Source organism: Canis lupus, chromosome 4 (genome assembly GCF_011100685.1).
Source record: "Canis lupus familiaris isolate Mischka breed German Shepherd chromosome 4, alternate assembly UU_Cfam_GSD_1.0, whole genome shotgun sequence".
Lineage (NCBI taxonomy): Eukaryota > Metazoa > Chordata > Mammalia > Carnivora > Canidae > Canis > Canis lupus.
In genome coordinates, this window is record NC_049225.1 from 70,615,271 (window position 1) to 70,627,781 (window position 12,511).

The window sequence follows — 12,511 nt, forward strand, 5'->3', positions numbered from 1 at the left end:
GTGTGACCATTAATAGTTAATGTAAGTGGAAAAGAGAAGATCCAAGACTAAACTCAAGGAACTTCAATAGAAGGAGGTCTGGCAAAAGAGGAAGAACCAGCAGAGGACAGCAAGATGTGGCAAGTATAATGCCTTAGAACCTGACTACTCAAAATGTGGTCCATGGATCAGCAACATCAACATCACTGGGAAGCTAGAACCTCAGCCTCCAACCCAGACCTGCTGAATCAGAATTGCATTTTAACAAGATTCTATAAGAGATTTGTCCACACTTTACAGTTTGAGAAGAACTGCCCTAGAAGATAGGAAAGGAAACTCTATCAAGGAGAAAGGGGTGACGAACTGTGTCAGATGTACTAATAGGTCAAAGAAGGAACCACTGCTGGCTTTAGCATTGTGAAGGTCATTGGTGACCTTGACAGGGGAAGTTTTGTAGAAATAGTGAGGAGAGCTGCATGATTGGATTAGATGTAAGAGAAACTAGGGAGAGAGGAGTTGAAAATAGCCAGTAGAGAACATTTTTTGAAGGAATTTCACTTCTCATGAGGGCAGAGAAATCGATAGCAAATGATTAGACAAGTAAGGCTGAGATATTTTGTTTTTATTATCTGAGATGGAAATGATCTAAGACCTGCCTCTGAAATAAGTTGAGCCAAAGAATGTTAACATCTTTCTGACGAGTTATACCTCCAACTTTTAGCAACAATAAGAAGGAATCTAAATATGTTTGGTGCATCTTTGAGACTCCACCAAGAATTATTATGCAAATCATCAGAGGGAGAATTTATATGACTTATTATGTGGAGTGAGTTTCTTTAAGATTTTTGTTAAAGACTGACCTTTCACCTGAAGTCATACAATGTGAAAAACTGTGCTTCTAGAACACAGAAAGTTTGGTGTGAAGTTCATATACACCACGATATACTTTTTAAAAATAATAAAATGTTTTATACTTCTATTCAATCACCTGAAGTCATACAGTGTGAACAACTGACCATCACCTGAAGTCATACAATGTGAACAATTGTGCTTCTGGAACACAGAAAGTTTGGTGTGATGTTCATATACATCAAGATATACTTTTAGGGATCCCTGGGTGGCGCAGCGGTTTGGCGCCTGCCTTTGGCCCAGGTTGCGATGCTGGAGACCCGGGATCGAATCCCACGTCGGGCTCCTGGTGCATGGAGCCTGCTTCTCCCTCTGCCTGTGTCTCTGCGCCTCTCTCTCTCTCTCTGTGACTATCATAAATAAATAAAAATAAAAAATAAAAAAAAAAGATATACTTTTAAAAAATAATAAAAATGTTTTAAACTTCTCTGCAAACAACATATGTTAACCACTGCTATAGCTTAAATGAACCCTCTACAAAATCATAGGTGTCAATTGTAGTTTAGTTTTGACTGAGATAATCTGAGGCATTGAAACACATAGTTCTTTGTCACTGCCCTGATCTTCTCCTGGAAATTTAAACCATCATCTCTAGGAATGCTTAACTATTCACCCGTTTAGCTTTCATGTCTTAAAATGTTGTCTATCCTATCTTTGTTATAAAAAATGGAAAGGACTTAGGGGAAGGAACAGGGAGACCTGAGACCTAGGTTTGTAGTACTCATCACTGCCGCAGACTATTTTTGTGATCTGGGGCAAATAACTTGAAATTTTGGATCAGAGTTTCCCCATCCACAAAATGAAAAGATTAGGCTGCATTTATAATGGCTACCTCTCCTTCCATCGTCAACATTTTACAATCAACTTAGCGAGGTATAATTTTCAAGCAATAACATGCAAATAGCAAACATTTTAAGCCTATAGGTCCATGAGTTTTGACTTTTGTAACTACCTGTTTAGCCACCTCATCAAACAAGATGTAGAACATTTCCATCACCTCAAGAAAATTCCTCATCCCCTTTTCAGTAAATCCCAATAGTGCCTGAGAGGCAACCACTCTTCCAATTTCTCTGACCATAGTTTAGTTTTACCTGGTCTAGAACTTCACATAATGAAATCATACAGGACACACTCTTTTAGTTAGACTCTTCATTCAGCGTAATATTTTTGAGATTTATTTATGTTGTTGTGTGTATGAGTAGTTTGCTCTTTTTTATTGCTAACTAGTATTCCCTTTCATGAGCATACCACAATTTGTTTATCAATTCTTCTGTTGATAGACATTTGAGTTGTTTGTAGTTTTAAGCTATTCTGACTAAAGCTGCTATAAAAGTCTGGTACGGATCTCTTTGTGGACTGTTTTGTCACTGATCTTGTGACATCTTGTAAATATGTAGATGTGGAATTGCTGATGATAGGGTAGGTGTATGTTTACTTTTATGAGAAACTACCAAGCAGTTCTCCAAAGTGGTTAGGCCATTCTACATTCCCACCAGCGGTGCTGGAGAATTCTAGTTGCTGCACATCTTCATTAACAGTTGGGACTAATAGTATTTTGAGTTTGCCATCCTTCTGGGTAAAAGTGATATCTATGGTCACTGGCAAAAAAAATTATTGCTTGGGGAAATTCAAATTTTGTGATTTTTAAATTTGAAATAATGGTAATGAAAATTTTTTTCCCTCTCTACAACAAAGGAAAAAGTGTTTCTGCATGTGAAAGGAGTAATTCATCTGGGAAGATTTGTAATGAGAAGTCGGGATGTCATGCTGACAACCACTTTCTTGGATGATATAAAAGCTCTGCCATCTACCTATGAAAAGGGAGAATATTTTGCATTTTTGGAAACCTATGGAACTCACTATAGCAGCTCTGGGTCTCTAGGAGGGTACTATGAATTAATATATGTTTTGGATAAAGCATCCATGGAAGAGAAAGGTATACTTGGAAACAGAGCTCTAACTTCTAATGCTGTTTTAGCGTCATTATTTCTATTGCTAACCTTTTTAATTAGTTAAAGGCTTTAAAATAAAGTCCTATAACCTGCTTCTCTGAAAGAACTCTCTCTGCCCTTTGGCATCTAAAACCCTATGAAACAGAAAATTGGCTTTTACCTCAAACAAAATGACTTGGTCATGCACTATTGAGAAATGCACAAAATTGTACTGTAATTTAATATCAGTTGGTGATGCTGCTTTTAGTGAAATACGATTTACAAGGTGAAAAAAGTACAAGAGACAATTTACATAATCTATTTCTTAATCAATAAACTGGCTTAATTATATGTATGACAATTATCCTCCAAATGATTCTTCAGTACTGGAAGGAAAATATTGTTCTAAATTTTCTCAGGAGGAAGAAAGTAATGTTAAAATCATATAAGTCTAATGTCTTAAAAGCCAGAGTAGAAAATTAGTTTTACCACATCTTATGACAATTCTAATAATATGGTGGTAGTTGAATTGGGTCCATGTTAAGTAGATTTCTGACCACACTTGAAACATGAGAAAGAAGGCCATGGTTGATCATCAATGTCTACCACATGTACAGGAAAGGTCTATGAACTACACACTTACTGTACTGGCCTAAAGGCTTCTTCTAAACCCTCTAAGAATAAGGTAGATGCAAAGTGACTTTGTTAATAAGTTTTAATTATTTTTTGTGAGTAATTATGTCTAGTTATAATATTCCTTAAAGAGGAGATAGATGCTAGTATATCTCCATTCTCTGCCCTCAAAGTTTTTCAGTGTCTGTTAGGGAGGGAAGTGTTGCCAAAAGCCATTTCTATGGCTCCTTCCCTGTAGCCACTATCTGTGTCAAGTGAAGAATGAGATATGGCTATGAGCTTAAAACCTGATGCTGCCTCCATGGTTGATAAGCATTTTATAGATGAAACAAACATGTCATGGCCAGAACTAATTGCTCTTAATTCCCTCCATCTTGAGCAGGTAGAAGCACTGCCAGGGGGTTGGAATATGAGATTATTTGGTTTATAGTGCCCTGCAGAACTATATCCTATGAGACAGAAAAATAAAGTTTCATTAGTCCTACCTGGTAGGCTATTTTGATAGAAATCACATGGGCGAGGCACACAAGTAACTGTGTCTTGAGTAACCTGGAAATCAGAAGAGAAAGGCTCAGCAAGGTGATCAAAACACAAGAACACTCTAGGCTAAGAATTGTTTTGGTGTAAAAGCTCAATAGGCTGAAATCTTTAAACTTGGATAACTCAGACCTACCCACTTCTGTTTTACTTAACATCTGGCCTTAGGTAGACGAGGGTCATTAGGTCAGTTCTAGTATCTTTGAAAGGGAGGTCATCTTTCTCACTTCTCCATTGGCAATACCTGAGAACCAAGCCATGTCCTCCACCTAGATTTGAGATGTCCAGACCCTGTCTGAACACGAAAAGTTCCACAGCAGAGGTAGAGAATCTAAGACTGTTGGGATCACTTAGATATTTTCATCCACATCTTCAGAATCGAAGTCTTTATGTTTCTTAGGTTAAGGTCATAAACCTAGTATTCTAGATTTCTAGTGTGGTCTTCTATTTTAATCCTCCTTCTCCCTTTCTCATGGGAAAAGCCACACAATATTTCTCATGTTCTCACTAGCTGTGGGTACACAAAAATATTTATTGAATAAATGAATGCTTAAATGTCCCCAGGTCCCCACTTCTAAATTTCACCATGAAACCCTGGGATTAACTTAATTTCTCCTTTTCCTTTTTCATAAAGCACTTTGGCATGTGTGTGTGTATGATCTGGATTGATAAGAGGAAAAACTGACATGGTCAATGAATTGAGGCAGTTTACTCTTAAAATAAAATAATTAGATAATAAATTATAGACTTGAATGAAATATTAGGATTTTTCTTCCTAGTAACTATAGCATCCATACACCTCAGTGAGTCAGCTTCCAAGACTGATATCTACTAAGTAGTATTCATAGGACCAAAACAAAATTGTCATATATATAAGCCATCTGCTCAAAGCAGTAAACTAGCTACCTTAATAATGAACAGTCTTCCAAAGAGGATCAAGAGATGTTGATGCATCCCACAACCAAATTATGAAGTCAATACAGAGAAACACTAAACAACCAGACAACTCTGGTTCAAATACTAACTTGGCTAACTGCTGAATTCTATCGGCAGATTGCTTTTCTGCTCTGCCATGCCATAACCTCATCTATAAAATGAGGATAATAACAGAACCTACCTCAAAAGGCCAATGTGAGGATTAAATTCATTAATGCATACAAAATGCTAAGAATGATTTGAGTATATGATAAGCATTCAATATATGTTAGATGTCAGTGTCTCCTTTCCATGATATTAGAGGTAAATAACTTTACTATAGCTACCCTATTCTAACTTACGTCCCTTTCAAACAAAGAGTAAATTTATATATCCTTTGTTATTAAGTTGACAAGCAAATTCAAAAGGAGGCCACTAGATTCTAATATGAGGACAAAGCAGGGTAGATATGACTGTGTCTTTGAGCTCAGTAATAATGTCTAGGAATAATTTCTTACAAAATAGCATAATGAATTTATTTGTGATGTTGATAGACATTATTTAATAATTTTCAACTAAATACATTAAACAGGTGTTGAACTAAGGGATGTACAGAGATGCCTCGGGTTTAATCTGGATTTTTCTCTGGAAGCTGGAGTTGAAATCAGTGGAAAGCTTAATAAAGATGATTGTTTAAAGAGGGGTGAAGGTGAAACTGGTAAGTATGACCTAACTCACTATGCAAAAAAAAAAAAAAAAGAAGAAGGAAGTGTTGTCAATGAGATCTGCCCTGTCACTATAGACTCTATTGTCTGTTCTCTTTATTTAAAAAAAATTAAAGTGCTTCAAAACTATTTTACCTTTACGGTGGTTCTCAAACCATTATAAACACAAGTAACCTGTGGACATGTATTCATTAGAATCACCATTGTGCAGGTCATACAGTGTACAGCTCTGGGAAAGGCATTTTAGATTTGCATCATTATCATGGCAATGGTAGGAGGCCAATGGTATAAAAATGTCTTCAGGAAAAATTTCCTTTCTTGCCCCTAATCTTAACAAAACTTCTGAATTGGCTAGTGGCAATACTGCAGGTGATTGTTAAGAAAGGAGAAGACCAAAACCATTGGCCTAACTCAGCCTTCCACCTGACTCAATACCCCTAATCCATCTTTATCCAATGAGTCAAAAGGTACAAACTTCCAGTTATAAGTTTATAAATAAATACTGGGGATGTAATGTACAGCATGATGATTATACTTAACTGTGCCTGCAATATGTTTGAAAGTCACTAAGAGAATAGATCCTAAAAGTTTTATCCCAGGGAAAAAATACATTTTTTTATTAACTATATGAAGCGATGTATGTTAACTAAACTTATTGTAATCATTTTGCAATATATGTGTATGTCGTCATTATGTTGTACACCTTAAGCTTTTACAGTGTGTCAATATATCTTAATAAAACTGGGGGAGGGGGAAGAAATCCCAATCCATCCTTAACACTCAATCAGTGCATAACCTTTTAAAAAATATAAATATCTTTGATATAAATGTTGCTTGTGTTGGTAATATTTAGCAGATTTACAAGTATGAGGTAGTGCTAGAGTTCTCAGTTTTTACCCTAATTTATTCTGAGAATATTTTCAGACATACAAATAGCTGAGGCTCACATTTAAAGAATCAGATAATAGTGGGGAGACAGAGAAAGGAAAGCCTGATATTTTTAAAAGCATACCAACCACTAACATGTGGCCATGATTGGAAATCATTGATGAAGCACAAAGAAAACAACTTGCCATCAAATGTCTTATTTTCAATATATGACCCTTAAGCTAGTCTTGGACCAGTCACTCTACTTACCCGAGTCTCAGTTTTCTTATTTATAAAAAGGAGAAAGGATAAACAAAAATCTTCTTGAAATTCCTTTGCAGTTCAAAAATGTACAACTCTATCAGATTCACAAATTTTGTTAAAAGTCATTCAGTCTGGAGAGACAGACTGAAGAAGAGATGGGTAGGAATGTGGAATGGAAGGAAATTTTGCTTTTCACCTGATTCTTTTTTACACCCTTTGATCTTTCATAATATTAAAATCGCTTAAAACAAACCTATATAAAATATAACTATGAAGGTAAATCTGAAACAAAAATGTATACTATATCCCAAAGTCATGTGTAATTCCTACATGTGCATATGCTTAAATGATGAACTTGGAATCATCAATGTATTCTCAATTATCATACTGTTGTGATTTTTCTTAAGAGAATTGAAGTCTACAATCGGCCACTAATAAAAATTGCTCTTGGTGATTTGGGGTGAGAAAAATTACATAAATAAAATTCAAATAAAATAAAATAAAATAAAATTCAATAATATACTAGATTATACTTTATCAAAGGTTCAATAAATGTTACTCAAATGTCACAAAAGTATAAATACTCACTTATATCCTTTTTCTTTTCTCAGTAAACATCAGTAGTGATGGCATCATTGATGATGTTATTTCACTGATAAGAGGAGGAACCCAAAAATATGCATATGAACTGAAAGAGAAGCTTCTCAAAGGAGCCAAGACAATTGATATAACTGACTTTACAAATTGGGCCACTTCCTTAAATGATGCTCCAGTGCTCATAAATCACAAAGTAAGGTGCATTTGCTTCTAAATAGAAGACTTTTAAGTTTTCCTATTTAATACTGGTTCATTTGAATAGTTAACTTCATCTAAAAAAAATGTGAGCGTTCAAATGCACTCCTATTTCATCTCTGGAAAGAAGCATGGCTTAGAGGAAAGGCATGACCTGTGACATTACACCAACGCAGGCTGAGTTGAAGTCTCTGTCCTCTAAAGGTGTAAAGTTCTAACTACTAAACTAAACACTAAATTCTCCAGGGCTTCATATTTATTTCGAGGATTTGGTAGTATTGCTTGTGTAGAGCCTGTAGCACAGACTGACACAAAGTAGGTGCCCAGGAATTGTGGTTCCCTTCCGTCTCTTGCTTTTGGTGGCGTCACAGCACCACTTCCAATGCAGGAGAATCACTAGAAGCCTTAATGAAAAGGAAATTCATAAGGTCTCAGAAAATAAGACCAAGGGTGAGCAGTCTTTATGGTCCAAAAATTCTTTCTTTTTTGTATCTTCATTATAGTCTTCAGCTTATTGGTACTTATTTCTAGGGGAAACAAACTGCATCGTACTTGTGAAGATATAAATGCTAGTCTCATTTAGCCCCATTCTCTCCCCACAAAACTAACTACAAAGAGTATGTATTTTTCTTTATTCCTTCTTTTCCTACTTCTTCTTATAGATTTTAGTGTTGCCTGTATATTTCACAATTTTCCCTCAGATCAGATTTTTCTTTGATGACCGTTGACTCCAGTTTGCATTTTTTTAAAGATTTTTATTCATTTATTCAGAAGAGATACAGAGAGAGAGAGAAAGAGAAAGGCAGAGACACAGGCAGAGGGAGAAGCAAGCTCCATGCAGGGAGCCCAATGCAGGACTCAGTCCCAGGACCCCAGGATCACGACCTGAGCCAAAGGCAGATGCTCAACCACTGAGCCACCCAGTCATCCCAACCTCAGGTTGATTAACTCGAGTTACAATCATGTTGGCATTTTGATAGGATTGGTTATTGGAAAGTTTTGTTCCTTCATCCCATTTTATTGTCTTCAAAGAATGAGTGAAGCTACCAAAACCATCTCATTTATGTGGAGGAAGAATTCAGAAACTTGAAAATTGTAATCTATTTTCCCTTTAGGTTGTAGAAATTGAGCTAACATATCTAGGAAACTTCAGATATTTTGCCCCAAAAGTAGGACAACAGGGAGGAAAACTTGACCAAATTAACATGTCTATATATGAAATTCATCAGAAGAGAAACTTTTATTATGTTTAAACACACTTAAATTCATTATTTTGAACTCAGTATAAATAAATCTTTCAGAAAATCTTAAATGAAAGAAGAATTAATTTAGAAAAATGTTTACATCCACATGGACACTTAAATTGGTTTGTCTTCTCATCTCTGCAAAGGAAGTTCAGCTGTCCTTGTATGGATCCAGGATTGTTCTCTGAGAAGGTCTTAACCATCATCCATTACATTCTAGAGCTGATTTTTAAAATCTCAAGTAAATAAAGCATCTACTAAAGATTTACTATTAGATTTGCTAGAATTATGCAAAGACCTTCATCAGGTCATTTGGACAGGCATACTGGCTGGATGCAAACTATAGTTTATTCTATTTTTTAAAAAGATTTTATTTATTTATTCATGAGAGACACAGAGACATAGGCAGAGGGAAAAGCAGTCTCTACTGCAAGGAGCCTGATATGGGACTCGATCCTGGACCCTGGGATCACGACCTGACCCGAAGGCAGACACTCAACCACTGAGCTACCCAGGCATCCCAGTTTATCCTATTTTCGAGGGCAATTATTTATCTCCAGATTTTTAAATTATTAGGCATTCCAAGTACCTGTATACGTTTCTTTCTTATATATTGGAGGCCTGGACTTTTCATATGACTCTTCTACCTAAGAAAATGACAGCTATAGTAAGTCACCCAGAAATCACTTTTAAAAATATATCTTCTTGTAGATAAAGTGCAGAAATTAGTAAAATACTATGTGTTTTATTGATTGTGTGTGGCTTTTAAATCCCTAAAGAGATATAATATATACTGTGGTTTTACCTTAAAATAGATTTCAAGTAATTTTGATTTTATAAATCCAGTAGAACTGTTTTTCTGGTTTAGAAGCTATTCTGTGAGGCAATTAAACACTCTACAATCACTAATTAATTCTTTGATAAGCTGAAGCATTCTATTGTCTATGGATGACATGTTCAAACACCAAGGATGGTCTTCATATTAAAATAATTGCCACTTCTATTTAATTGTTTAAAGAATTGACAAAACCTCTCCACACCCCCCTACACTAAACTATGATTTATGTTTAATCTGAGCAAATTAAATCAATTACCAAGGTATTCATCTTACAAAGTTTTTCTTGGAGGAAACACTAGGAAGTTATATTACTCTAAAGAATCTTACAGAGATTTTTCTAAGTAAAATACTTAGTTATATATAACATAACACAACATAGCATAGCATAGGTTTCCATGTTAAAGTAACTATGGAAAAAATTTAATAAAAACATAAAGTAACTAAGGCCATGCTCTATTAAGCAGAACCTTGTGGCTCTAATTCTCTTTGCCTGTGTGCTTCAGCAGACCCCAACCTTCTTGAGGAATGCACTAACTCAGCCCAAGAATTTTTCCTCCACCCTTCTTTATGTACCTCGCCTTCGGATTAAGTTTTGTCAGAGCTTCAGTTTTCATGGAAGTATATTAATTCTATTTTCAGCTTGCCCGAATGTTAATACAACATTTCTACATTTTATCTCAACAGAATAGCTGAACTTTGGTTTCTTCTTAAGCTTACTGCTACAAACTAGTTATAAAAATGTCAGCTGAGGAAATTACGTTTATTCGTAATTGCCTGAGAGATCTAAAGTGTGTTATTTCCTCTAGCTCAAAGCAGCAGAGATCAGTATAGCTCGCATAGAGCAAATTGGCTTCCTGTAAAGTTTTGTTTTGGCACTATAAAAAACAAAGTTATATAACCCACTGCTTTATTTACTGGAAGGATGTTTTGTAATACGATGTCTCCTTCATGAGAACTCATGGGAGATATTACTCTTTAATCTCAGTTTTAAGGATCATTTTGTTTCTCTTGGGAATTGTGTAAATATTTCTTAAATGTATGTGATCATTAAATTTAGCCGTCTTACTCAGTGTACTAGAAAATATACTCAAATTTGTGGCCAAGCTCAAGTCAATGGGTGGGTCCTTCTAGCATAAATTTTGTGTTGGTTTTGCCTTGTCTTGCCTTTCCCACCCTCTATTCCCCCTTTCTTGTTTTTCCCTCAACTAATCATATGCACCCACATGTCAGGCTATATTAAGCTCTTTCTGGAGCAACTTGAGTAATAATGAACTATTTGCCTACCATTTTTGTTATATTATGCAACTCTTAGCAGCGATGCACCAGATATTAAAAAGCATAGTATTTTAAAGAGCTGTAGTACCAGTGCTTTGTGCTGTAGTCATTACAGTTAAAAAGATAAAGCAAAAAATCATTCTAAATTCTCTTGTACAGGGATGAAAATAACACTCCTTCTAACAACAAACTACACTTAGCACCTAGATTAATTAGTTTGGAAGCCCGTTAGAAACCTCAGTGTACCTCATATTAAACTATATTTCAATGTACTTGTATGTTGTCAAGTTTTGTGACAGATTACATCCACTGAAAATACATCTACGAATGGCAGAAAGATGGAGTTAGCTAGGATAGGAGAAAAACTAGAACTCTTTTCTTCATTAGCAGAGAGCCAAAGTTCATCAGAAAAAGGTGTGGCTCTTCAGGAACACTTCACAAAGTACGTTTTAATCGTTTTAATCGTGCCTTGTTTTCTTGTGGGATCACCTCCAGGGCTTGAGGCTCCTCTGAGACTGTTGTCACTGCATGACCTTCGTTTTTATCTCTTGGAACAATGTCTGTGCATTTCATCCACACTGTAGTTTCTCCATGACCCTCTATTCCTGTATCTTAGATTATCTGGCCTTGACTTTCCTTTGATGGGTAAAACAAGATGAATTTCTTTTCCCAAAAATCAAAATAACTCCACCACATGCTTATGTTGTCCGTGCCAATGTGGCAAAGTCGGTAAGAGGTTACTTTCTTCCAAATAAATATACCATTGTTGAAATCTAAATATTTTATGCTAAATCATAAAGTATAAATCTGTAGACAATTGTGTGGACTGTAGAAGTTCTTGGTATATTCTGGATATGACCCTATTCTCACTTAAAAGTATTATAATTGTTCTCTTTCACTTGAGGACTTCCATGCTTTTGGATTTTTTTTTTTTATAACAGATGTTCTCTGGCTTTTTCTTTTGAAATAATTTTAGACTTACTGTAAAAATGCATAAACAGTACAGAGAGCAAAACTACAAAAATAGCATCGAGTTCACATTCACCCTATAACCAGCAGCCTCTAACGCTAACAACTTACATAACCATCGTACAGTTCATCAAAATCAGAAAATTAACATGGTCTAACCCATAGACCTGTTCAAATTTCACCAGTTTTTCCTCTAATATCCTTTCTCCATTCCATGATCCAGTCAAAATCCCACATTGCAATTCGTTGTCATGTCCCCTTAGTCTCCTCCATCCTGGGACAGTTTCTCAGACTTTTCTTGTCTTTCATGACCTTGACATGTTTTGATGAGTGTTAGCTATATTGTCAAGTTTCTCTCAATTTAGGCTTAGAGAAGATTGAGGTTATGCATTTTGGCAAGAATACCACAGAAATGATGTTATGTCCTTCTCAGTACATCATGTCAGGAATTATAATGTTGATTTTTAAAAACAATTTTGATGTAGTCACATATGTATTTCTTTTCATTATAGTTAGTGCTGTTGTGTCCTATTTAAAATCTTTCCCCACTTCAAGGTCTTGAGGATGCTTTCCTATATATTATCTTCCAGAATCTTTATTGCTTTGCTTTTACTTTTTTGATCTACAATCAAT

The 12,511-nt window shown here is 35.5% G+C and overlaps 1 protein-coding gene across 1 annotated transcript in view; it reads left to right on the plus strand.

Annotated features, from left to right (window-relative positions):
* Window positions 1-12,511, plus strand: part of C9 (complement C9) — a 59,811-nt gene that overhangs the window by 37,981 nt on the left and 9,319 nt on the right. The window contains exons 7-9 of the mRNA XM_038535265.1: window positions 2,584-2,824; window positions 5,497-5,622; window positions 7,372-7,550. Coding sequence (XP_038391193.1) covers window positions 2,584-2,824; window positions 5,497-5,622; window positions 7,372-7,550 — 546 coding nt within the window. The remainder of the gene's footprint in view (window positions 1-2,583; window positions 2,825-5,496; window positions 5,623-7,371; window positions 7,551-12,511) is intronic.